The sequence below is a fragment of the Mustela lutreola genome, chromosome X, assembly GCF_030435805.1.
Source record: "Mustela lutreola isolate mMusLut2 chromosome X, mMusLut2.pri, whole genome shotgun sequence".
NCBI classification, from domain to species: domain Eukaryota; kingdom Metazoa; phylum Chordata; class Mammalia; order Carnivora; family Mustelidae; genus Mustela; species Mustela lutreola.
Window position 1 is genome coordinate 14228678 of NC_081308.1, and position 19383 is coordinate 14248060.

The following is a 19383-nucleotide window of genomic DNA, read 5'->3' on the forward strand; positions in this document are numbered from 1 at the left end:
TATATTTGTAATATATCCACTGTTACTTTTAATTTTTATTTAAAAATTTTTAATGCTTTTTGAAATAAAAATACCAGTATTAATTTAAGCATTTTAAAATCAGGGGTGCCTGGGTGACTCAGTCGGTGAGTGTCTGCCTTCGGCTCGGGTTGTGATCCCGGGGTCCTGGGATTGAGCCCAGCATCAGGCTCCCAGGGAGCCTGCTTCTCCTTCTCCCTCTGCCGCTCCCTTTGCCGTGCCCTCTGCCACTTCCCCTGCTTGTGCTTTCTTGCTCTCTTTCTTAAAGAAAAGAATAAATAGAATAAAATAAAATAAAAATGGAATTGTCATTTTGCTCCATACTATAAACATTAGCTGAAACAAAACAGAAATGTCATATATATGATACCAGATGGCTGAACTCAGAAATGTTTATTACTGCTTAAATTTAATTTAGTTCTAATAAGATCTAGGAAGATTCTATGTCCTTCTATTAAGAATATATCTCTTGGGGCGCCTGGGTGGCTCAGTGGGTTAAAGCCTCTGCCTTCGGCTCGGGTCATGGTCCCGGGGTCCTGGGATCGAGCCCCGCATCGGGCTCTCTGCTCAGCGGGGAGCCTGCTTCCTCCTCTCTCTCTCTCTCTCTCTCTCTCTGCCTGCCTCTCTGCCTACTTGTGATCTCTGTCTGTCAAATATATAAATAAAATCTTTAAAAATATATATATATATCTCTTGTGGGGCCCCTGGGTGGTACAGCTGGTTAAGCATCTGACACTTGGTTTCAGCTCAGGTCCTGATGTCAGGGTTGGGCTCCAAGTTCAGTGAGGAGTCTGCTGAAGTTTCTCTCTCTTCCTCTCCCTCTGCCCCTCCCCCTGCTTGCTCATTCATTCTCTGTCTCTAAATAAATAAATCTTAAAATATATATATCATGTAAAAAAAGGAAAAAAATACATCTCTTGTAGAACACATATATTTGGGTATTTTTTAAATCTATTTTTATAATCTCTGTCTTTTAATTGGAAAATTTAGTCCACTAACTTTTAAAGTAATTATTAATATTTTGGGGTCTGGGTATACCCTCATTATTTTCTTTTCTCCCTCCCTGACCCTCCTTTATTATTTCCTTTCTATTTGTCTCCTCTGTGTTTTATTTCTCCATTCAGTCTTTCCTTTTTTTTTAAGTACTTGTTGAATATTCCTTAGAATTCCATTTTAGTTTTCCTACTGGCTTTTTTAGCTAGACTTCTTTGCATTTGTGTTTTTACAATATGCCCTGGGGATTACACTGTATAACCCACGTAGTTAATATTCTACTACTTAACATAAAATGTTGAAACCTTCCAATAACAAAAATCCATATCCCCACTCAAAGCCTTTATACTGTTATATGCATTACATCATATTATGTATTGATGTTATGTAATGATGTATTATATCATGCCATTTATATTACATTACCCCACAAGACCATATTATAATTATTGCTTTAGTCACATTAGTATAAAGAAATTAAGAGGAAAAAAAGCAAAAAACAAATCATTTACATTTACCCAGACATAAACATCCTTCATGATTTCTTAAAGTGCTTATCTGCCAGTGTGGAATTCTCTAAGTATGCTTTTATCGAAAATATCTTTAGTTTACCTCACTCTTGAAGAGTATTTTTGCCAGATACAGAAATCTTTATAACACCCCTACCTTCTGTGCGTACTCCCCCCAACGACAGTATGTCTGCTTCCATTCACTCTCCAGTATCTTCAAGTAGCTGTTTTTTTCTATTATTTCTAGATTTTAAAGTTGTTTTCTTTGGAGAAGTCAGTTAGGTGGCCAGCACCATTGAATTTATCGCTTTGATTCCCCTTCCTAACCTGCTTTATTGAGGTATAATTTATGTACAGTAAAACTCACTTCAAAGTATACTGACTTTTAAATAAATTGGCCTAAACACAAATATACCCACATAGTATTTCCAATGTGGTTTTGAGAAAGTTGAACACTATTCAAAATTTAAAGATTACCCAAGAAAAGAAATACCAATCTTGATAGCCAGCTATGTGAGCTTTAAAAAGCATTATATATGCTCTTCGTACAGTACATTGCTCAAGGACTTCATCATACTCTTAGTAAAACCTAAACCCTATGTTATAAAAAAGGCACTGCAGAGACTTATAATACAAATTAGAAGGAGATTAACTCACCTTTTTTGGGCCTTTTTTCCTTGGTGTGATATTTTTAACAGCACTTCCCTTCTTAGGGACTGAAGTTTGCCCAGGTGGTTTAATGCGACCTGATTTCCTGATCTGCTGTGTTGGTAGTATTACAGCAGTTTTCTGTGGAGACTGCATTGAATGCTGGGTTGCTTTGGAAAGAGAAGACTGTGTTTTTGCTATATTCTTTGTAACGGGCACTGAGAAAAACAAAAAACACAACATAAAAATAAAACTAAAGTAAATGACACAGGTATTGCCTTCTTAGGACTCTAAAGAAATTTAACTCAACCTTTAAAAATATTCCAAAGGTTATTCATTAAAAACCACTTAAAAGTACCATTTAAAGTGAAGTTTCAGGGGGCGCCTGAGTGGGTCAGTCAGTTAAGTGTCTGACTCTTGATTTCAGCTCAGGTCGTGATCTGAGGGGTCATGAGATCAAGCCCCATAGGGAGTTCACTCTCAGCAAGAGTCTGCTTGAGATTCTCTCTCTCTGCCCCTCCTCCCACTCACACATGTGTGCCTTCTCTCTCTCCTATTAAAGAAATAAAATCTAAATACATACATACATACATACATACATACATAAAATGAAATTTTAGGTATTTAAGATTTCAGATTATCAGCAAGTAGTCAAATTCTCCAGAAAAAAAAAAAAAAATGAAGAGGCTTTTATAAGACAAACCAGTAACTTCAAACTTAGCATAGTGATAATTTCTAGCAATTTACATTGTCTGCTTCTCCTATTTTTAGTTCTTAGCCAGAAAAGAGTTTTCCCTTCAGAAAATACCAGGCCAAAATATCTAACCACAATGTATGCAGGAATCACTCTTCTCATCAATATAGAAAAACACAGCAAAACCACTATCAACTCGTAGTTCGTCTTTCAGAGGCCAGAGGAATTCCCTACACTTGATTTTTAATGGTTCAAGCTCATTATGTTCCTATATGTATGTCTAGTACTGAAGCTTCATATACCACAATGTAGACTCTACATTAATACTGTCATGGAAGGACCACTATCATATGCGAGTAAGCCCTATCCAGACAGTCTGAGCATGTCAAATTAACGTTATCTGCCAGGTTACTTTTCTCGATGTTCACAGTCAAATAAAAAGAGATGTTATTAGTATTAATCTCCTAATAATTTTATTATTATAAAAAACATGAATTTTATATAGTAAGAAGTACTAATGTCAAAAATTGTTTACAGGAAGAATGTGTAAGAACAACATTTATAGGGAGGAGGAGTCAAGATGGCGGAGAAGTAGCAAGCTGAGACTGCTTCAGCTAGCCGGAGATCAGCTAGATAGCTTATCTAAAGATTGCAAACACCTGAAAATCCATCGACAGATTGAAGAGAAGAAGAACAGCAATTCTGGAAACAGAAAAACAACCACTTTCTGAAAGGTAGGACCGGCGGAGAAGTGAATCCAAAGCGACGGGAAGATAGACCCCGGGGGGAGGGGCCGGCTCCCGGCAAGCGGCGGAGCAACCGCGCACAAAATCAGGACTTTTAAAAGTCTGTTCCGCTGAGGGACATCGCTCCAGAGGCTAAACCGGGGCGAAGCCCACGCGGGGTCAGCGTGGCCTCAGGTCCCGCAGGGTCACAGAAGGATCGGGGGTGTCTGAGTGTCGCAGAGCTTGCGGGTATTGGAACGGGAAAGCCGGCTACAGAGACAGAGCCGACAGTAAGCTCGCAGCTCCGTGTTACCTTGAACCGGTCGCAGGCTCGGTGAGCTCGGAGCGCGGCCGGAGGTCAGGCAGACGGGAGTAACTGGGCGCTGTTCTCTGAGGGCGCACTGAGGAGTGGGGCCCTGGGCTCTCGGCTCCTTCGGGCCAGAGACCAGGAGGCCGCCATTTGTGTTCCCGTCCTCCGGAACTCTACGGAAAGCGCTCAGGGAACAAAAGATCCTGAAAGCAAACCCAAGCGGATTACTCACCCCGGCCCTGGGTAAGGGCGGTGCAATCCCGCCTGGGGCAAAGACACTTGAGAATCACTACAACATGCCCCTCCCCCAGAAGATCAACAAGAAATCCAGCGGAGACCAAGTTCACCTACCAGAGAGTGCGGTTTCAATACCAAGGAGAGCAGCAGAATTCCAGAGGAGGAGAAAGCAAAGTACGGAACTCATGGCTTTTTCCCTGTGATTTTTTTTAGTCTTGCGGTTAATTTAATATTTTTCTTTTTCATTTTTTGTTTTTTTTTCTCGCCTTCGTGTAAATTTTTTTTAACTGTTACCTTTTTCTTTTTTAACGATTTTTTACTAGTTTATTTAATATATATATTTTTTCTTTTTTATATTTTTCTTAGGTGTTTTCTTTATTTTTAAATTCTTTTCTTTTTTTTTTTCTTTCTTCCTTTTTGAACCTCTTTTTATCCTCTTTCTCCCCACTCACGATTTTGGATCTCTTCTAATTTAGCTAAAGCATATTTTCCTGGGGTTGTTGCCACCCTTTTAGTATTTTACTTGCCCCTTCATTTACTCTTATCTGGGCAAAATGACAAGACGTAAAAATTCACCACAAAAAAAAGAACAAGAGGCAGTACCGAAGGCTAGGGACCTAATCAATACAGACATCAGTAATATGTCAGATCTAGAGTTCAGAATGACAATTCTCAAGGTTCTAGCCGGGCTCGAAAAAGGCATGGAAGATATTAGAGAAACCCTCTCGAGAGATATAAAAGCCCTTTCTGGAGAAATAAAAGAACTAAAATCTAACCAAGTTGAAATCAAAAAAGCTATTAATGAGGTGCAATCAAAAATGGAGGCTCTCACTGCTAGGATAAATGAGGCAGAAGAAAGAATTAGTGATATAGAAGACCAAATGACAGAGAATAAAGAAGCTGATCAAAAGAGGGACAAACAGCTACTGGACCATGAGGGGAGAATTCGAGAGATAAGTGACACCATAAGACGAAACAACATTAGAATAATTGGGATTCCAGAAGAAGAAGAAAGTGAGAGGGGAGCAGAAGGTATACTGGAGAGAATTATTGGGGAGAATTTCCCCAATATGGCAAAGGGAACGAGCATCAAAATTCAGGAGGTTCAGAGAATGCCCCTCAAAATCAATAAGAATAGGCCCACACCCCGTCACCTAATAGTAAAATTTACAAGTCTCAATGACAAAGAGAAAATCCTGAAAGCAGCCCGGGAAAAGAAGTCTGTAACATACAATGGTAAAAATATTAGATTGGCAGCTGACTTATCCACAGAGACCTGGCAGGCCAGAAAGAGCTGGCATGATATTTTCAGAGCACTAAACGAGAAAAACATGCAGCCAAGAATACTATATCCAGCTAGGCTATCATTGAAAATAGAAGGAGAGATTAAAAGCTTCCAGGACAAACAACAACTGAAAGAATTTGCAAATACCAAACCAGCTCTACAGGAAATATTGAAAGGGGTCCTCTAAGCAAAGAGAGAGCCTACAAGTGGTAGATCAGAAAGGAACAGAGACCATATACAGTAACAGTCACCTTACAGGCAATACAATGGCACTAAATTCATATCTCTCAATAGTTACCCTGAATGTGAATGGGCTAAATGCCCCTGTCAAAAGACACAGGGTATCAGAATGGATAAAAAAACAAAACCCATCTATATGTTGCCTCCAAGAAACACATTTTAAGCCCGAAGACACCTCCAGATTTAAAGTGAGGGGGTGGAAAAGAATTTACCATGCTAATGGACATCAGAAGAAAGCAGGAATGGCAATCCTTATATCAGATCAATTAGATTTTAAGCCAAAGACTATAATAAGAGATGAGGAAGGACACTATATCATACTCAAAGGGTCTGTCCAACAAGAAGATTTAACAATTTTAAATATCTATGCCCCCAATGTGGGAGCAGCCAACTATATAAACCAATTAATAACAAAATCAAAGAAACACATCAACAATAATACAATAATAGTAGGGGACTTTAACACTCCCCTCACTGAAATGGACAGGTCATCCAAGCAAAAGATCAGCAAGGAAATAAAGGCCTTAAATGACACACTGGACCAGATGGACATCACAGATATATTCAGAATATTTCATCCCAAAGCAACAGAATACACATTCTTCTCTAGTGCACATGGAACATTCTCCAGAATAGATCACATCCTCGGTCCTAAATCAGGACTCAACAGGTATCAAAAGATTGGGATCATTCCCTGCATATTTTCAGACCACAATGCTCTAAAGCTAGAACTCAACCACAAAAGGAAGTTTGGAAAGAACCCAAATACATGGAGACTAAACAGTATCCTTCTAAAGAATGAATGGGTCAACCGGGAAATTAAAGAAGAATTGAAAAAAATCATGGAAACAAATGATAATGAAAATACAATGGTTCAAAATCTGTGGGACACAACAAAGGCAGTCCTGAGAGGAAAATATATAGCGGTACAAGCCTTTCTCAAGAAACAAGAAAGGTCTCAGGTACACAACCTAACCCTACACCTAAAGGAGCTGGAGAAAGAACAAGAAAGAAACCCTAAGCCCAGCAGGAGAAGAGAAATCATAAAGATCAGAGCAGAAATCAATGAAATAGAAACCAAAAAAACAATAGAACAAATCAACGAAACTAGGAGCTGGTTCTTTGAAAGAATTAATAAAATTGATAAACCCCTGGCCCGACTTATCAAAAAGAAAAGAGAAAGGACCCAAATAAATAAAATCATGAATGAAAGAGGAGAGATCACAACTAACACCAAAGAAATACAAACTATTATAAGAACATACTATGAGCAACTCTACGGCAATAAATTTGACAATCTGGAAGAAATGGATGCATTCCTAGAAACATATAAACTACCACAACTGAACCATGAAGAAATAGAAAGCCTGAACAGACCCATAACCAGTAAGGAGATTGAAACAGTCATTAAAAATCTCCAAACAAACAAAAGCCCAGGGCCAGACGGCTTCCCGGGGGAATTCTACCAAACATTTAAAGAAGAACTAATTCCTATTCTCCTAAAACTGTTCCAAAAAATAGAAATGGAAGGAAAACTTCCAAACTCATTTTATGAGGCCAGCATCACCTTGATCCCAAAACCAGACAAGGATCCCACCAAAAAAGAGAGCTATAGACCAATATCCTTGATGAACACAGATGCGAAAATACTCAACAAAATACTAGCCAATAGGATTCAACAGTACATTAAAAAGATTATTCACCACGACCAAGTGGGATTTATTCCAGGGCTGCAAGGTTGGTTCAACATCCGCAAATCAGTCAATGTGATACAACACATCAATAAAAGTAAGAACAAGAACCATATGATACTCTCAATAGATGCTGAAAAAGCATTTGACAAAGTACAACATCCCTTCCTGATCAAAACTCTTCAAAGTGTAGGGATAGAGGGCACATACCTCAATATCATCAAAGCCATCTATGAAAAACCCACCGCAAATATCATTCTCAATGGAGAAAAACTGAAAGCTTTTCCGCTAAGGTCAGGAACACGGCAGGGATGTCCATTATCACCACTGCTATTCAACATCGTACTAGAGGTCCTAGCCTCAGCAATCAGACAACAAAAGGAAATTAAAGGCATCCAAATCGGCAAAGAAGAAGTCAAATTATCACTCTTCGCAGATGATATGATACTATATGTGGAAAACCCAAAAGACTCCACTCCAAAACTGCTAGAACTTATACAGGAATTCAGTAAAGTGTCAGGATATAAAATCAATGCACAGAAATCAGTTGCATTTCTCTACACCAACAGCAAGACAGAAGAAAGAGATATTAAGGAGTCAATCCCATTTACAATTGCATCCAAAACCATAAGATACCTAGGAATAAACCTAACCAAAGAGACACAGAATCTATACTCAGAAAACTATAAAGTACTCATGAAAGAAATTGAGGAAGACACAAAGAAATGGAAAAATGTTCCATGCTCCTGGATTGGAAGAATAAATATTGTGAAAATGTCTATGCTACCTAAAGCAATCTACACATTTAATGCAATTCCTATCAAAGTACCATCCATCTTTTTCAAAGAAATGGAACAAATAATGCTAAAATTTATATGGAACCAGAAAAGACCTCGAATAGCCAAAGGGATATTGAAAAAGAAAGCCAACGTTGGTGGCATCACAATTCCGGACTTCAAGCTCTATTACAAAGCTGTCATCATCAAGACAGCATGGTACTGGCACAAAAACAGACACATCGATCAATGGAACAGAATAGAGAGCCCAGAAATAGACCCTCAACTCTATGGTCAACTAATCTTCGACAAAGCAGGAAAGAATGTCCAATGGAAAAAAGACAGCCTCTTCAATAAATGGTGCTGGGAAAATTGGACAGCCACATGCAGAAAAATGAAATTGGACCATTTCCTTACACCACACACAAAAATAGACTCAAAATGGATGAAGGACCTCAATGTACGAAAGGAATCCATCAAAATCCTTGAGGAGAACACGGGCAGCAACCTCTTCGACCTCTGCCGCAGCAACATCTTCCTAGGAACAACGCAAAAGGCAAGGGAAGCAAGGGAAAAAATGAACTACTGGGATTTCATCAAGATCAAAAGCTTTTGCACAGCAAAGGAAACAGTTAACAAAATCAAAAGACAACTGACAGAATGGGAGAAGATATTTGCAAACGACATATCAGATAAAGGACTAGTGTCCAGAATCTATAAAGAACTTAGCAAACTCAACACCCAAAGAACAAATAATCCAATCAAGAAATGGGCAGAAGACATGAACAGACATTTCTGCAAAGAAGACATCCAGATGGCCAACAGACACATGAAAAAGTGCTCCATATCACTCGGCATCAGGGAAATACAAATCAAAACCACAATGAGATATCACCTCACACCAGTCAGAATGGCTAAAATCAACAAGTCAGGAAATGACAGATGCTGGCGAGGATGCGGAGAAAGGGGAACCCTCCTACACTGTTGGTGGGAATGCAAGCTGGTGCAGCCACTCTGGAAAACAGCATGGAGGTTCCTCAAAATGTTGAAAATAGAACTGCCCTATGACCCAGCAATTGCACTATTGGGTATTTACCCTAAAGATACAAATGTAGTGATCCAAAGGGACACATGCACCCGAATGTTTATAGCAGCAATGTCCACAATAGCCAAACTATGGAAAGAACCTAGATGTCCATCAACAGATGAATGGATCAAGAAGATGTGGTATATATACACAATGGAATACTATGCAGCCATCAAAAGAAATGAAATCTTGCCATTTGCAACAACGTGGATGGAACTAGAGCGTATCATGCTTAGCGAAATAAGTCAAGCAGAGAAAGACAACTATCATATGATCTCCCTGATATGAGGAAGTGGTGATGCAACATGGAGGCTTAAGTGGGTAGAAGAATAAATGAAACAAGATGGGATTGGGAGGGAGACAAACCATAAGTGACTCTTAATCTCACAAAACAAACTGAGGGTTGCCGGGGGGAGGGGGTTGGGGAGAAGGGGGTGGGATTATGGACATTGGGGAGGGTATGTGATTTGGTGAGTGCTGTGAAGTGTGTAAACCTGGTGATTCACAGACCTGGGGATAAAAATATATGTTTATAAAAAATATATGTTTATAAAAAATAAAAAATTAAAAAAAAAAACAACATTTATACATTTATGCAAAATTCAACTACTTTTTTTTGAGGGCTCCATTTTACAACTTGAAACTAATCCACAGCTTTGCTCTTCCCACACTCCAAGACTGTGTATGAATCTGACCTTCAATGGAGAATACCACATCTTCCCCGTAGCCTTTTTAATCAAGGTTTTTACTTGCCAAACCAAGAGGAGAAACAGTCTTCTCCCAGCTGCCAGAGCAAAGGGAAGAAAACTTAACTGCCACCACCGCTTTCTCCCCTTATTTACAGTAATTCCTGTACCTACCCCAGTCTTCTTACCTCTTTACCATCATCTACCTCATACTCCACCCTCACTTCTGCTTTCTTCAGTAATCTCAGTGACCTAATTCACACTATTTCTTCTTACACAGTCTCCTTGTCATCATCTTCAGAAATTTAAACATCATAATTCAATGCTTCATCATTCTGACATCACCAACAGTTCAACCCCTCCCTAAAATGGTTATACTTAGCTATTCTGGAACTCTTCTATCTCCAAGACAACCACTGCGATACCTTTCTTTACCTCCAATTTTCTTACCTGTCATCTTTGCTTCATACCAACTGACCAGGCTTTTTTGCTCGTTATGAGATCTAGCCACAAACCCTCTCTATTTTCATTCAATCTATTAACTTTCTTCTGGCTTTACTTTACTCCTTATCGACCTCCTATCCACTTCTAGCAATATCCCCCTAACTAGTATCCCTTACTTTATCACCCCTTGATCTTTGATCATGTCTAGCATGCTGGCTTCCACCTTTGAGGCACACTATCATTTGCTTTCCCTGGCCTTGAGCTGTAGAACATGGGTCAGCAATCTTTTTCTATAAGGAGCTAGATAGTAAATGTTTCAGGCTTTCAAGGCCACATACAGTCTCCACCACACATTCTTCTTTGTTTGTTTTCTTAAATCCTTTAGGAATATAAAAACCATTCTTAGCTCACAGGCTACATGGGCTGGATGTGGCTTAGCCCTTGGGTTGCAGTTTGCCAACACTTGCTTCGGAACATAGGAATATTATTGCTATAAAATCCACACTGACTTCAATTTGGGTGTCACTGCTGCAACTCACTAATTTCCAAGGATGCTCCACAACAGAATGCATTTCCCTGTTAAAGGTTCCATCTCCTTCTTACTCTATTCCATTCAGCAAATGACCCTACCTTCTACTTTATGGGAAGATTAAAGGGTATCTTTGGGAGTGATCATAACCATCTCACTTCTCCATTTTAAAATGCTTTTATTTTCATTCATTCTCACCTCTTCTTCTTGCACCAAATGAAAAGTCTTGCCTCTACTCTTCTAAGTCCAGTCAATCCCCTTTACTTATCACCTAATAATTATCTTATTTGGTTCCCATGAGACATTATGGTTTCTATATCCTCCTCTTTCTTCACAGTATTTAATCACTTGATCCCCAACTATTCTTACAACACTCATAAATCCTTTATTTTGAAGTTAGTTCTCCTAGTTTCTGGTATACTTTCAAGCCCTTGCATGAATCACCTTCTAGTCCTTACCAAAATACCAAGAAGCAGCACCTATACTTAATACTCCAATTTCCTTATTATTCTGAGTCTCCTTAGCCTCCTGTAATTAGCTTTCCTTCTTACAAACATATTTTAAGGAAATTCTTTCCCAGGTCAGTAATGACACTTCCCTAGTTACTAAATCCAAATAAATCCTCACTGTCTTGACTAATCTGTTTATCTCCACAGTTCTGGTCTCCACCTCTGAATACATGGCATGAAGAAAAGGAAACAGATTGGGCTTTGGACCTGAGTTCAAATTCTTGCACCAGGCTGGTTTAAGACAGAACCTAAGATAATAGAAGGTCCTCAAAAAATGCTGAATGAACAAAAACTATTTTCAACCTGCAAGCCAATGTTATTCCTTTAAAACCAGTATATTCTATATAAAATATGTAATTAAGTTGTAATGAATAAAACAGTAACTTGTTGGAACATGGCAACTATAATGAAATCATTATTTGATCTAAGAATTTTGGTGTTTTAAAATTTGAAATTTGGCATTTGAAATTAATAAATGTTAGGACACAAATACTTTAGCTACAGCTTCAAATATTCCCCTAAAATGTAATATTCTATATGAGCTCCTTAATTCATAGTATATACACATGTATGAGCAAAATAAGAAAAAGCATTATAAAAAATTTTGTGTATAAAAAGAAATTTTCACTTTGTTGATTTTTTAAGATTTTATTTATTTATTTGACAGAGATAGAGACAGTGAGAGAAGGAACACAAGCAAGCAGAGTGAGAGAGAGAGAAGCAGGCTTCCCGCTGAGCAGGGAGCCCAACGTGGGGCTCAATCCCAGGACCCTGTGAACAGGACCCGAGCTGAAGGCAGATGCCCAATGACTGACCTACCCAGGTGCCCCAAGAAATTTTCACTTTAGAAAGCAAGCTTTTCAAAGGCAAATACTCAGTTTCATTTACTGTCATGTCCTCAGCACCTAGAACAAAATACTTTTTCAAATATTTTAACTAAAGAGGAAAGAGTAATCATCCAATATATTAGACATCAAAATTAAACTATACATTATACATGTATTTATCTCCAAAAAGCAATCATATAACATATACACTATGCTGAAACTCTATTAAGTATTAATTAAATTATTTCCAATACAAAATAAATTTGTTTAAATGATAAGGTTCAAATTATATCTAGCACTATAACCGTGTGTTCATAGTGGCCACAAAGTGAGTAGAAACCTTTTTTGACAAAAGTATGTGAAATATATAGAAGGATATACTAACCATCTTTAATAAAAATTTTTATGTGAATACCTAACACAAAACCTACCTGGTTCTTCAGCTTATCTTCAGATAGAACAGAGAATGTTCAGCTAAGAAAAATATCCAGGAGATGAGAAGTTAGTGAATTGTGGAAATGCAAAAGAAATTAATAAATCTTGGGAAATGATCAGAAGGCAGTCAAGAGGAGGCCTGGAAGCCTGGAACAGGGGAACTCCAGAAAGGAAACAGATGCCAGTATTTTCTGGCTACCCATTACATGCTAGGCATTTCTATTACTGCTATCCCACATCATCCACCCAAACATCCTATGAGGTAGGTATCATTTCCCCACTTTCTACATGTCAGGAGACTTGGGCTCTGTGGGGTTAGATAATGTAGCCAAGATTACCCATTTGGCTAAGAGAGTTTGGTCTCCTAAGTGCATACTTTTTCTTATATGCTGCCTTGCTTTCAGCAAAACAGGCTATTAAATGCACTCCCCTGAGTCACAGTGCACATGTTTACAAAAAGCAGGAGGAGGGACAAAAGACAACCTTGTGAATTCCTACGAGATCCTTCACTAGAGTCCATAGGTGCTCTCTGACAGAGGGAGTCTTCAGTTTTTAAAAAAACAGATGTAGAGGCATACAAAGAGAAAACATTAACAAGTACAGAAAAAAACATGCTGGTAAAACTTTTCATGTCTGGCGATTTAACCTTATTTAGTGTTTATTTCCAAATAACACTCATTAAATATACATTTCTGCTAACATATGAAGATGTTTTATTATTGAAAGACAGTGCTTGCCTTCTCTGAATTGTGAAAAGACACCTGCACATACAATTACCACAGAAAAGGAAATACACTTAGAAATGAACAGCAACTTCCTATTTTCAGCTACTGTTACATATGTGCTGGTTTAGCTTAAACAAAGCTGAGTTGAACCTAAACAAAAATGGATCGGAGATATAAATTAATATGTATCTTGCTTTTGATCTATAAAGACTTAAGAGGAATGGTTGCTTAGTGTTCTCCAGATTTTTCATCCACTATTTACTCAATACTTAGTGTGTACTTTTTACCAGCTGAGGCAATCTAGGAAATCCGGAAGAAATAAATATGGTCCCAGTCATATAACTCATGTCTCCCATGAATATATTTGTGGATCCATAAAATTCCCATTTCCTTAAGTAGATAGATGATATATGATTTCCTTCTCCTCAAATAGACTGAATGCTACATATGTAGCCATATGACAAGAGCAGAAATTACTATAAAAATATATTCCTTGAATTTGAGGCAAGAAATAAACAAAATCAAATTCTGAATAGCCAAAACAGAAAAGTAAGATATGGTCTGGAGAAACCAAAACTCTTTAAAAAAAAAAAATCTGTCATTATAAACATTTGATTTTGGAACTTTTTTCATGTTTAGAAATATTTTGCAAGTCATCTTCCTTGTTCTTAAAACTGTATGTACAATTTACACTAAAATCTTTCGTGCTAACTACAAACCCAAAGAAAGAATATAAACCTCAACAGTGAAAAATACAGAGATACCAACAGAGATGGTTACACTTACATGATCATTATCCAACATTGAGGCCTGGTATTCACAAAAGCTTGGCTGAAGTGCCCAATACCTTTATCTGGAAACTTGGCCCCCTGACTCACTGAGCTCATAATGCCACAAACTGACTAGTCTTGGGTCACAGTAAGAGCAAAGGGGATGTAAGTCAGGTGTAAACCCCTGATCTTCCTTCATTCACTCCTACTGCCAGCCCATGCCATCACACTGGCTTCCTTGACAGGTGTTTTCAAATTCTGTCCCATTTGTGCTCGCTTCTCTCCCAACCTGTATCAGAGGAGCCACCATCCTATCCCAGAAGCCTAACCTTGCTTCAGAAATTAAATGTTCATAATAGCCAGAGTCTGCTTTTCCTCTGAAATTAGCCTTTTAGAATCCCCAAGGACTCTTCTTGTCACATAAGAGTTATTTTCCCTTTCCATAATAAACGAGCTGATAGTCTTCTGTTTTTTTAAACATTTAACATCAAATGGGTCTTTTGTTGTTTGTTTTTGAAAGATTTTGCTCATTTATTTCGGAGAGAGGGAGAGAACATGAGTAGGGACAGGGGAGAGGGGCAGAGGCAGAAGGAGAGGGACAGGGAGGGAGACCCAAGTAGACTCCATGCCAAATGCAGAGCCCGACACAGGACTTGATCCCACAACCTGGAGATCATGACCTGAGCAGAAACCGAGTCTGATGCTTAATCGACTGAGCCACCCAGGCATCCCTGAGAGTCTTTTGAAAGCATGTTTATAAAACAAAGAGGCAACCCACGGAATGGAAGAAGATATTTGCAAATGACAGTACAGGCAAAAGGTTGATATCCAGGATCTATAAAGAACTTCTCAAACTCAACACACACAAAACTGATAATCATATGAAAAAAATTGGCATAGGATATGAACAGACACTTCTCCAATGAAGACATACAAATGGCTATCAGACACATGAAAAAACGTTCATCATCACTAGCCATTAGGGAGATTCAAATTAAAACCACATTGAGATACCACCTTATACCAGTTAGAATGGCCAAAATTAGCAAGACAGGAAACAATGTGTGTTGGAGAGGATGTAGAGAAAGGGGAACCCTCTTACACTGTTGGTGGGAATGCAAGTTGGTGCAGCCTCTTTGGAGAACAGTGTGGAGATTCCTCAAGAAATTAAAAATAGAGCTTCCCTATGACCCTGCAATTGCATTACTGGGTATTTACTCCAAAGATACAGATGTAGTGAAAAGAAGGGCCATCTGTACCCTAATGTTTATAGCAGCAATGGCCACGGTCGCCAAACTGTGGAAAGAACCAAGATGCCCTTCAACGGACGAATGGATAAGGAAGATGTGGTCCACATACACTATGGAGTATTATGCCTCCATCAGAAAGGATGAATACCCAACTTTTGTAGCAACATGGACGGGACTGGAAGAGATGATGCTGAGTGAAATAAGTCAAGCAGAGAGAGTCAATTATCATATGGTTTCACTTATTTGTGGAGCATAACAAATCGCATGGAGGACAAGGGGAGTTAGAGAGGAGAAGGGAGTTGGGGGAGATTGGAAGGGGAGCTGAACCATGAGAGACTATGGATTCTGAAAAACATTCTGAGAGGTTTGAAGGGGCGGGGGGTGGGAGGTTGGGGGAACCAGGTGGTGGGTATTGGGGAGGGCACGTATTGCATGGAGCACTGGGTGTGGTGCAAAAACAATGAATACTGTTACACTGAAAAGAAATTTAAAAAAATAAATAAATAAATGCATGTTTATTTCCTGATTCTTAGCGATAAAAAAAATCATTTTAGAAAACCTCAATTAAGCTAAGAAAAACTCTTAAAGGAAACCACAGGGGGGTAGTTACTAGTAGAAAGGCACCACAGCAGGCATGTGGAAGCCAGAAGCCAGCTGAGGACTATGAATTCTCAGAAGAAGCAGGGTAAATATCAGATGGACATGGGACTCTGGTACCAACCACTTGTTATACCTATTCCTTTCTCTGCTTCTCATTATCTATAGCAGGGACACTGCTTTTAGATTAATTAGGTTGAAATCCAGATTTACCACATAATAACCATGAGACCTTGGACAAATTATTTAAATTCAGCATGTGGTACATGGTAGATATATTCAATAAATGTTAACTGTTAAGTCACAGCAGCAGCATCGCCACCACCATCAGCCCTGTCGCTATTCTCACTCACCCTTCCCAGGCCATTACCGTGCTCCTGGCCCTCTTCTATCAACGGATAGGGTATCAGGGAAATCTTGTTGTCAACGTCTATCGAATGCAAGAAAAAAACTTTCTCCAAAAGAGGAATTCCTATTTACCTACTTCTCTCCAGCTAATACCTTTACTCCTTCCTTTCACAGCCAAGCTTCTTGAAAGACTAGCCCACATTCACTATTACTGCCATTTTCTTATTTTCAACCGTCTGCAATTACACTTCCAGACAACTGTTTTTAGGGAACCTCTGGGTGCTAAGGTCACCCACAACCCCCTAACAGCACTAAGCACTTTTGATAGTGTTTTCTTTTTTAAACTCTTTATTGGATCTCACACAGCCAGCCACGCTCTCCTGATCTTCCTTCTACCTGTCACTTTTCCTGTGGTGTTCCCCAGGATTAGCCACCTTCTCCCTACCCCCACTTCAGTTTCGAGTGCTTTAAGCTTACTATCTTGACTTCAGCTACTGCCTACATATAATAATGACTGCCAAACCACTTGCTCTCATATTTTCCTGCCCACCCCCCCACCCATCATAAGCCTCTCTCAAGTTCCAGAGCTGTGTTTTCAAGACCCAACTAGATACTCTGAATAGGCATCTCTTGGGGAGCCTGGGTTGTTTGGGCATCTGACTCTTGGTTCTGGCTCAGGTCATGATCTCATGGGTTGGGGGACCGAGCCCTGTGTTGAACTCTGTTTGTACTCATGGGGAGTCTGCTTCAAGATTCTTTCCCTCTGCCCCTCTCCCAACTCATGGGCACATGTTCTCCTTCTCTCAAATACATAAATAAATCTTTAAATAGGCATCTCTCACTCAACATGTCCAAAACCAGAACATACCATGCTTATCCGATATGCTCTATCTTGAACGACATTACCGTTTACACCCAACTATCAAAAGTCAGGAATCTTGAAGACATTTTAGTACTCTTCCTCCATCCACATGTTTAACCAAGCCTACCTAAGTATTTCCTAACTGTATTCTTCTTTATGCTCATGAAATGACTTGGTTCAGATTCTCGTGACTTCTCCCGTAAGCTATGACATTAGCCTCTAAATTGGCATTCCTGGCTGCCCTTTCCAATCCATACTCAATAGCACATTATCATGATCTTTCTGAAATACAAACCATGTGAGGCACCTGGCAGGCTCAGTTTGAAAAGCACGTGACTCTTGATCTCAGGGTTGTGAGTCTGAGCCCCAATGTGGAGTGTAGAGATTACTTAAATAAATAAAAAACTTTAAAAAAATAAAATGAAGTCCAAACTGTGATATGTCACTTTTCGTCTTAAAAATCTTCAGGGATGCCTAGGTAGCTTAGTCAGTTAAGCATCCAACCCTTCGTTTTGGTTTAGGTCATGATCTCATGAGTTCTGAGACTGAGCCCCACATCAGTCTTCATGCTCAGTGGGGAGTCTGCTTGAAAATTCTCTCACTCTGCCCCTCCTCCCACTTGCACATGGTTTCTCTCTTCTCTCTCAAATAAATAAATCTTCAGTGATGCCACATTATCCATAGGCTAAAATCTAAACTCCTCGGTCTGGTGTCCAAGGCCCTCTATATATCTTCACAGCCTCATCTCCTCTATTCTCCAACTATCATTATATTCAGCCATAATCATCATTTCAGGTCCCTAAATAGGTCCCCCTTACTGCCTTTGAAGAAGTTGATCCAAGAAAGGCCTTCCCTTCCCCTGTCAATGGCTTACCTATTACACATTCGAAACTCTGCTCAATTATCAGCCCTGCAAAATTCTAGCACTAAATTCCCAGGCACACCATAGGATCTAATACTCATAAACCACATTTACTGCATGCACCTCTGGCAGCACAGATATTACATCTTATCTTTACTTACATATCTGTCTGTCCCACCACACTGAATTCCTTTAGGGGAAGGAACTATGTAAGTTCAAACCATCATTATACCTCTAACATCTGGTCTGAGACCTGCCACATAATGGGCTTCCAATAAATGTTTGTTAAATGAATAAATGTTTAATATCCAAGTTTTGTCTCTGGTCATATATTCCCATAGAAACAATGCAGGTAGTTTACACATCAAATTGACCACTGTGGCTTGATCTCAACATTTTACAATTTTCTTGGAAAAATACACTTCATCTCAACAAAGTAGGTTACAGAGGGAACATACCTCAACTCAATGAAGGCCATACATGAAAAACCCACAGCTAACATACACAATCATGAAAAACTGAGAGCTTTTCCCCTAAGGTCAGAAAGAAGACAAGGATGTCCACTCTCACCACTTTTATTCCACATAGTACTGGTAGTCCTATCCACAGCTTATCAGACAACAAAAAATAAATAAAATGCATCCAAATTGATAATAAAGTATTAAAACTTTCACTACTTGCATGTGACATGATAGTATATATAAAAACCCTAACGATTCCACCAAAAAACTACTAGAACTGACAAATGAATGCAGTAAGGTCACAGAATATACAATCAGTGTACAGAAATCCATTGCATTTCTACACACTAATAATGAAGTAGTAAAAAGAGAAATTAAGAAAACGATCCCATTTACAATTGCACCAAAAATAATAAATTCCTAGGAATAAACTTAACCAAGGAGGTGAAAAACCTGTACTCTGGAAACTATAAAATACTGATGGAAGGAACAGAAGATGACACAAACAAATGGAAAGATAGTCCATGCTCAGGGACTCAGAGAACCAATATTGTTAAAATATCCATACTACCCAAAGCAATCCACAGGTTTAATACAACCCGAATGAAAATACTAACAGCATTTTTCATAAAACTAAACAAAATAATCCTAAAATTTGTATGGAACCACAAAAGACCCCGAACAGTCAAAACAATTTTTAAAAAGAAGACAGAACTAACTGGAGGTATGATTTCAAGATATACTACTAAGCTGTAGCAATCAAAATAGTATGGTACTGGCAAAAAAAAAAAAAAACACATAAATCAATGGAACAGAATAGGGTGCCCAGAAATAAACCCACAATTAATGTGGTCAATTAATCTTC

General features: G+C 38.8%; 1 protein-coding gene across 3 annotated transcripts in view; it reads right to left on the reverse strand.

Moving 5' to 3' along the window:
• The window catches only part of SCML2 (Scm polycomb group protein like 2), a 105644-nt gene that overhangs the window by 19308 nt on the left and 66953 nt on the right, over positions 1 to 19383 (reverse strand). For all 3 annotated transcript variants that reach the window (XM_059158004.1, XM_059158005.1, XM_059158006.1), the window contains exon 7: positions 2178 to 2386. In XM_059158004.1, coding sequence (XP_059013987.1) covers positions 2178 to 2386 — 209 coding nt within the window. The remainder of the gene's footprint in view (positions 1 to 2177; positions 2387 to 19383) is intronic.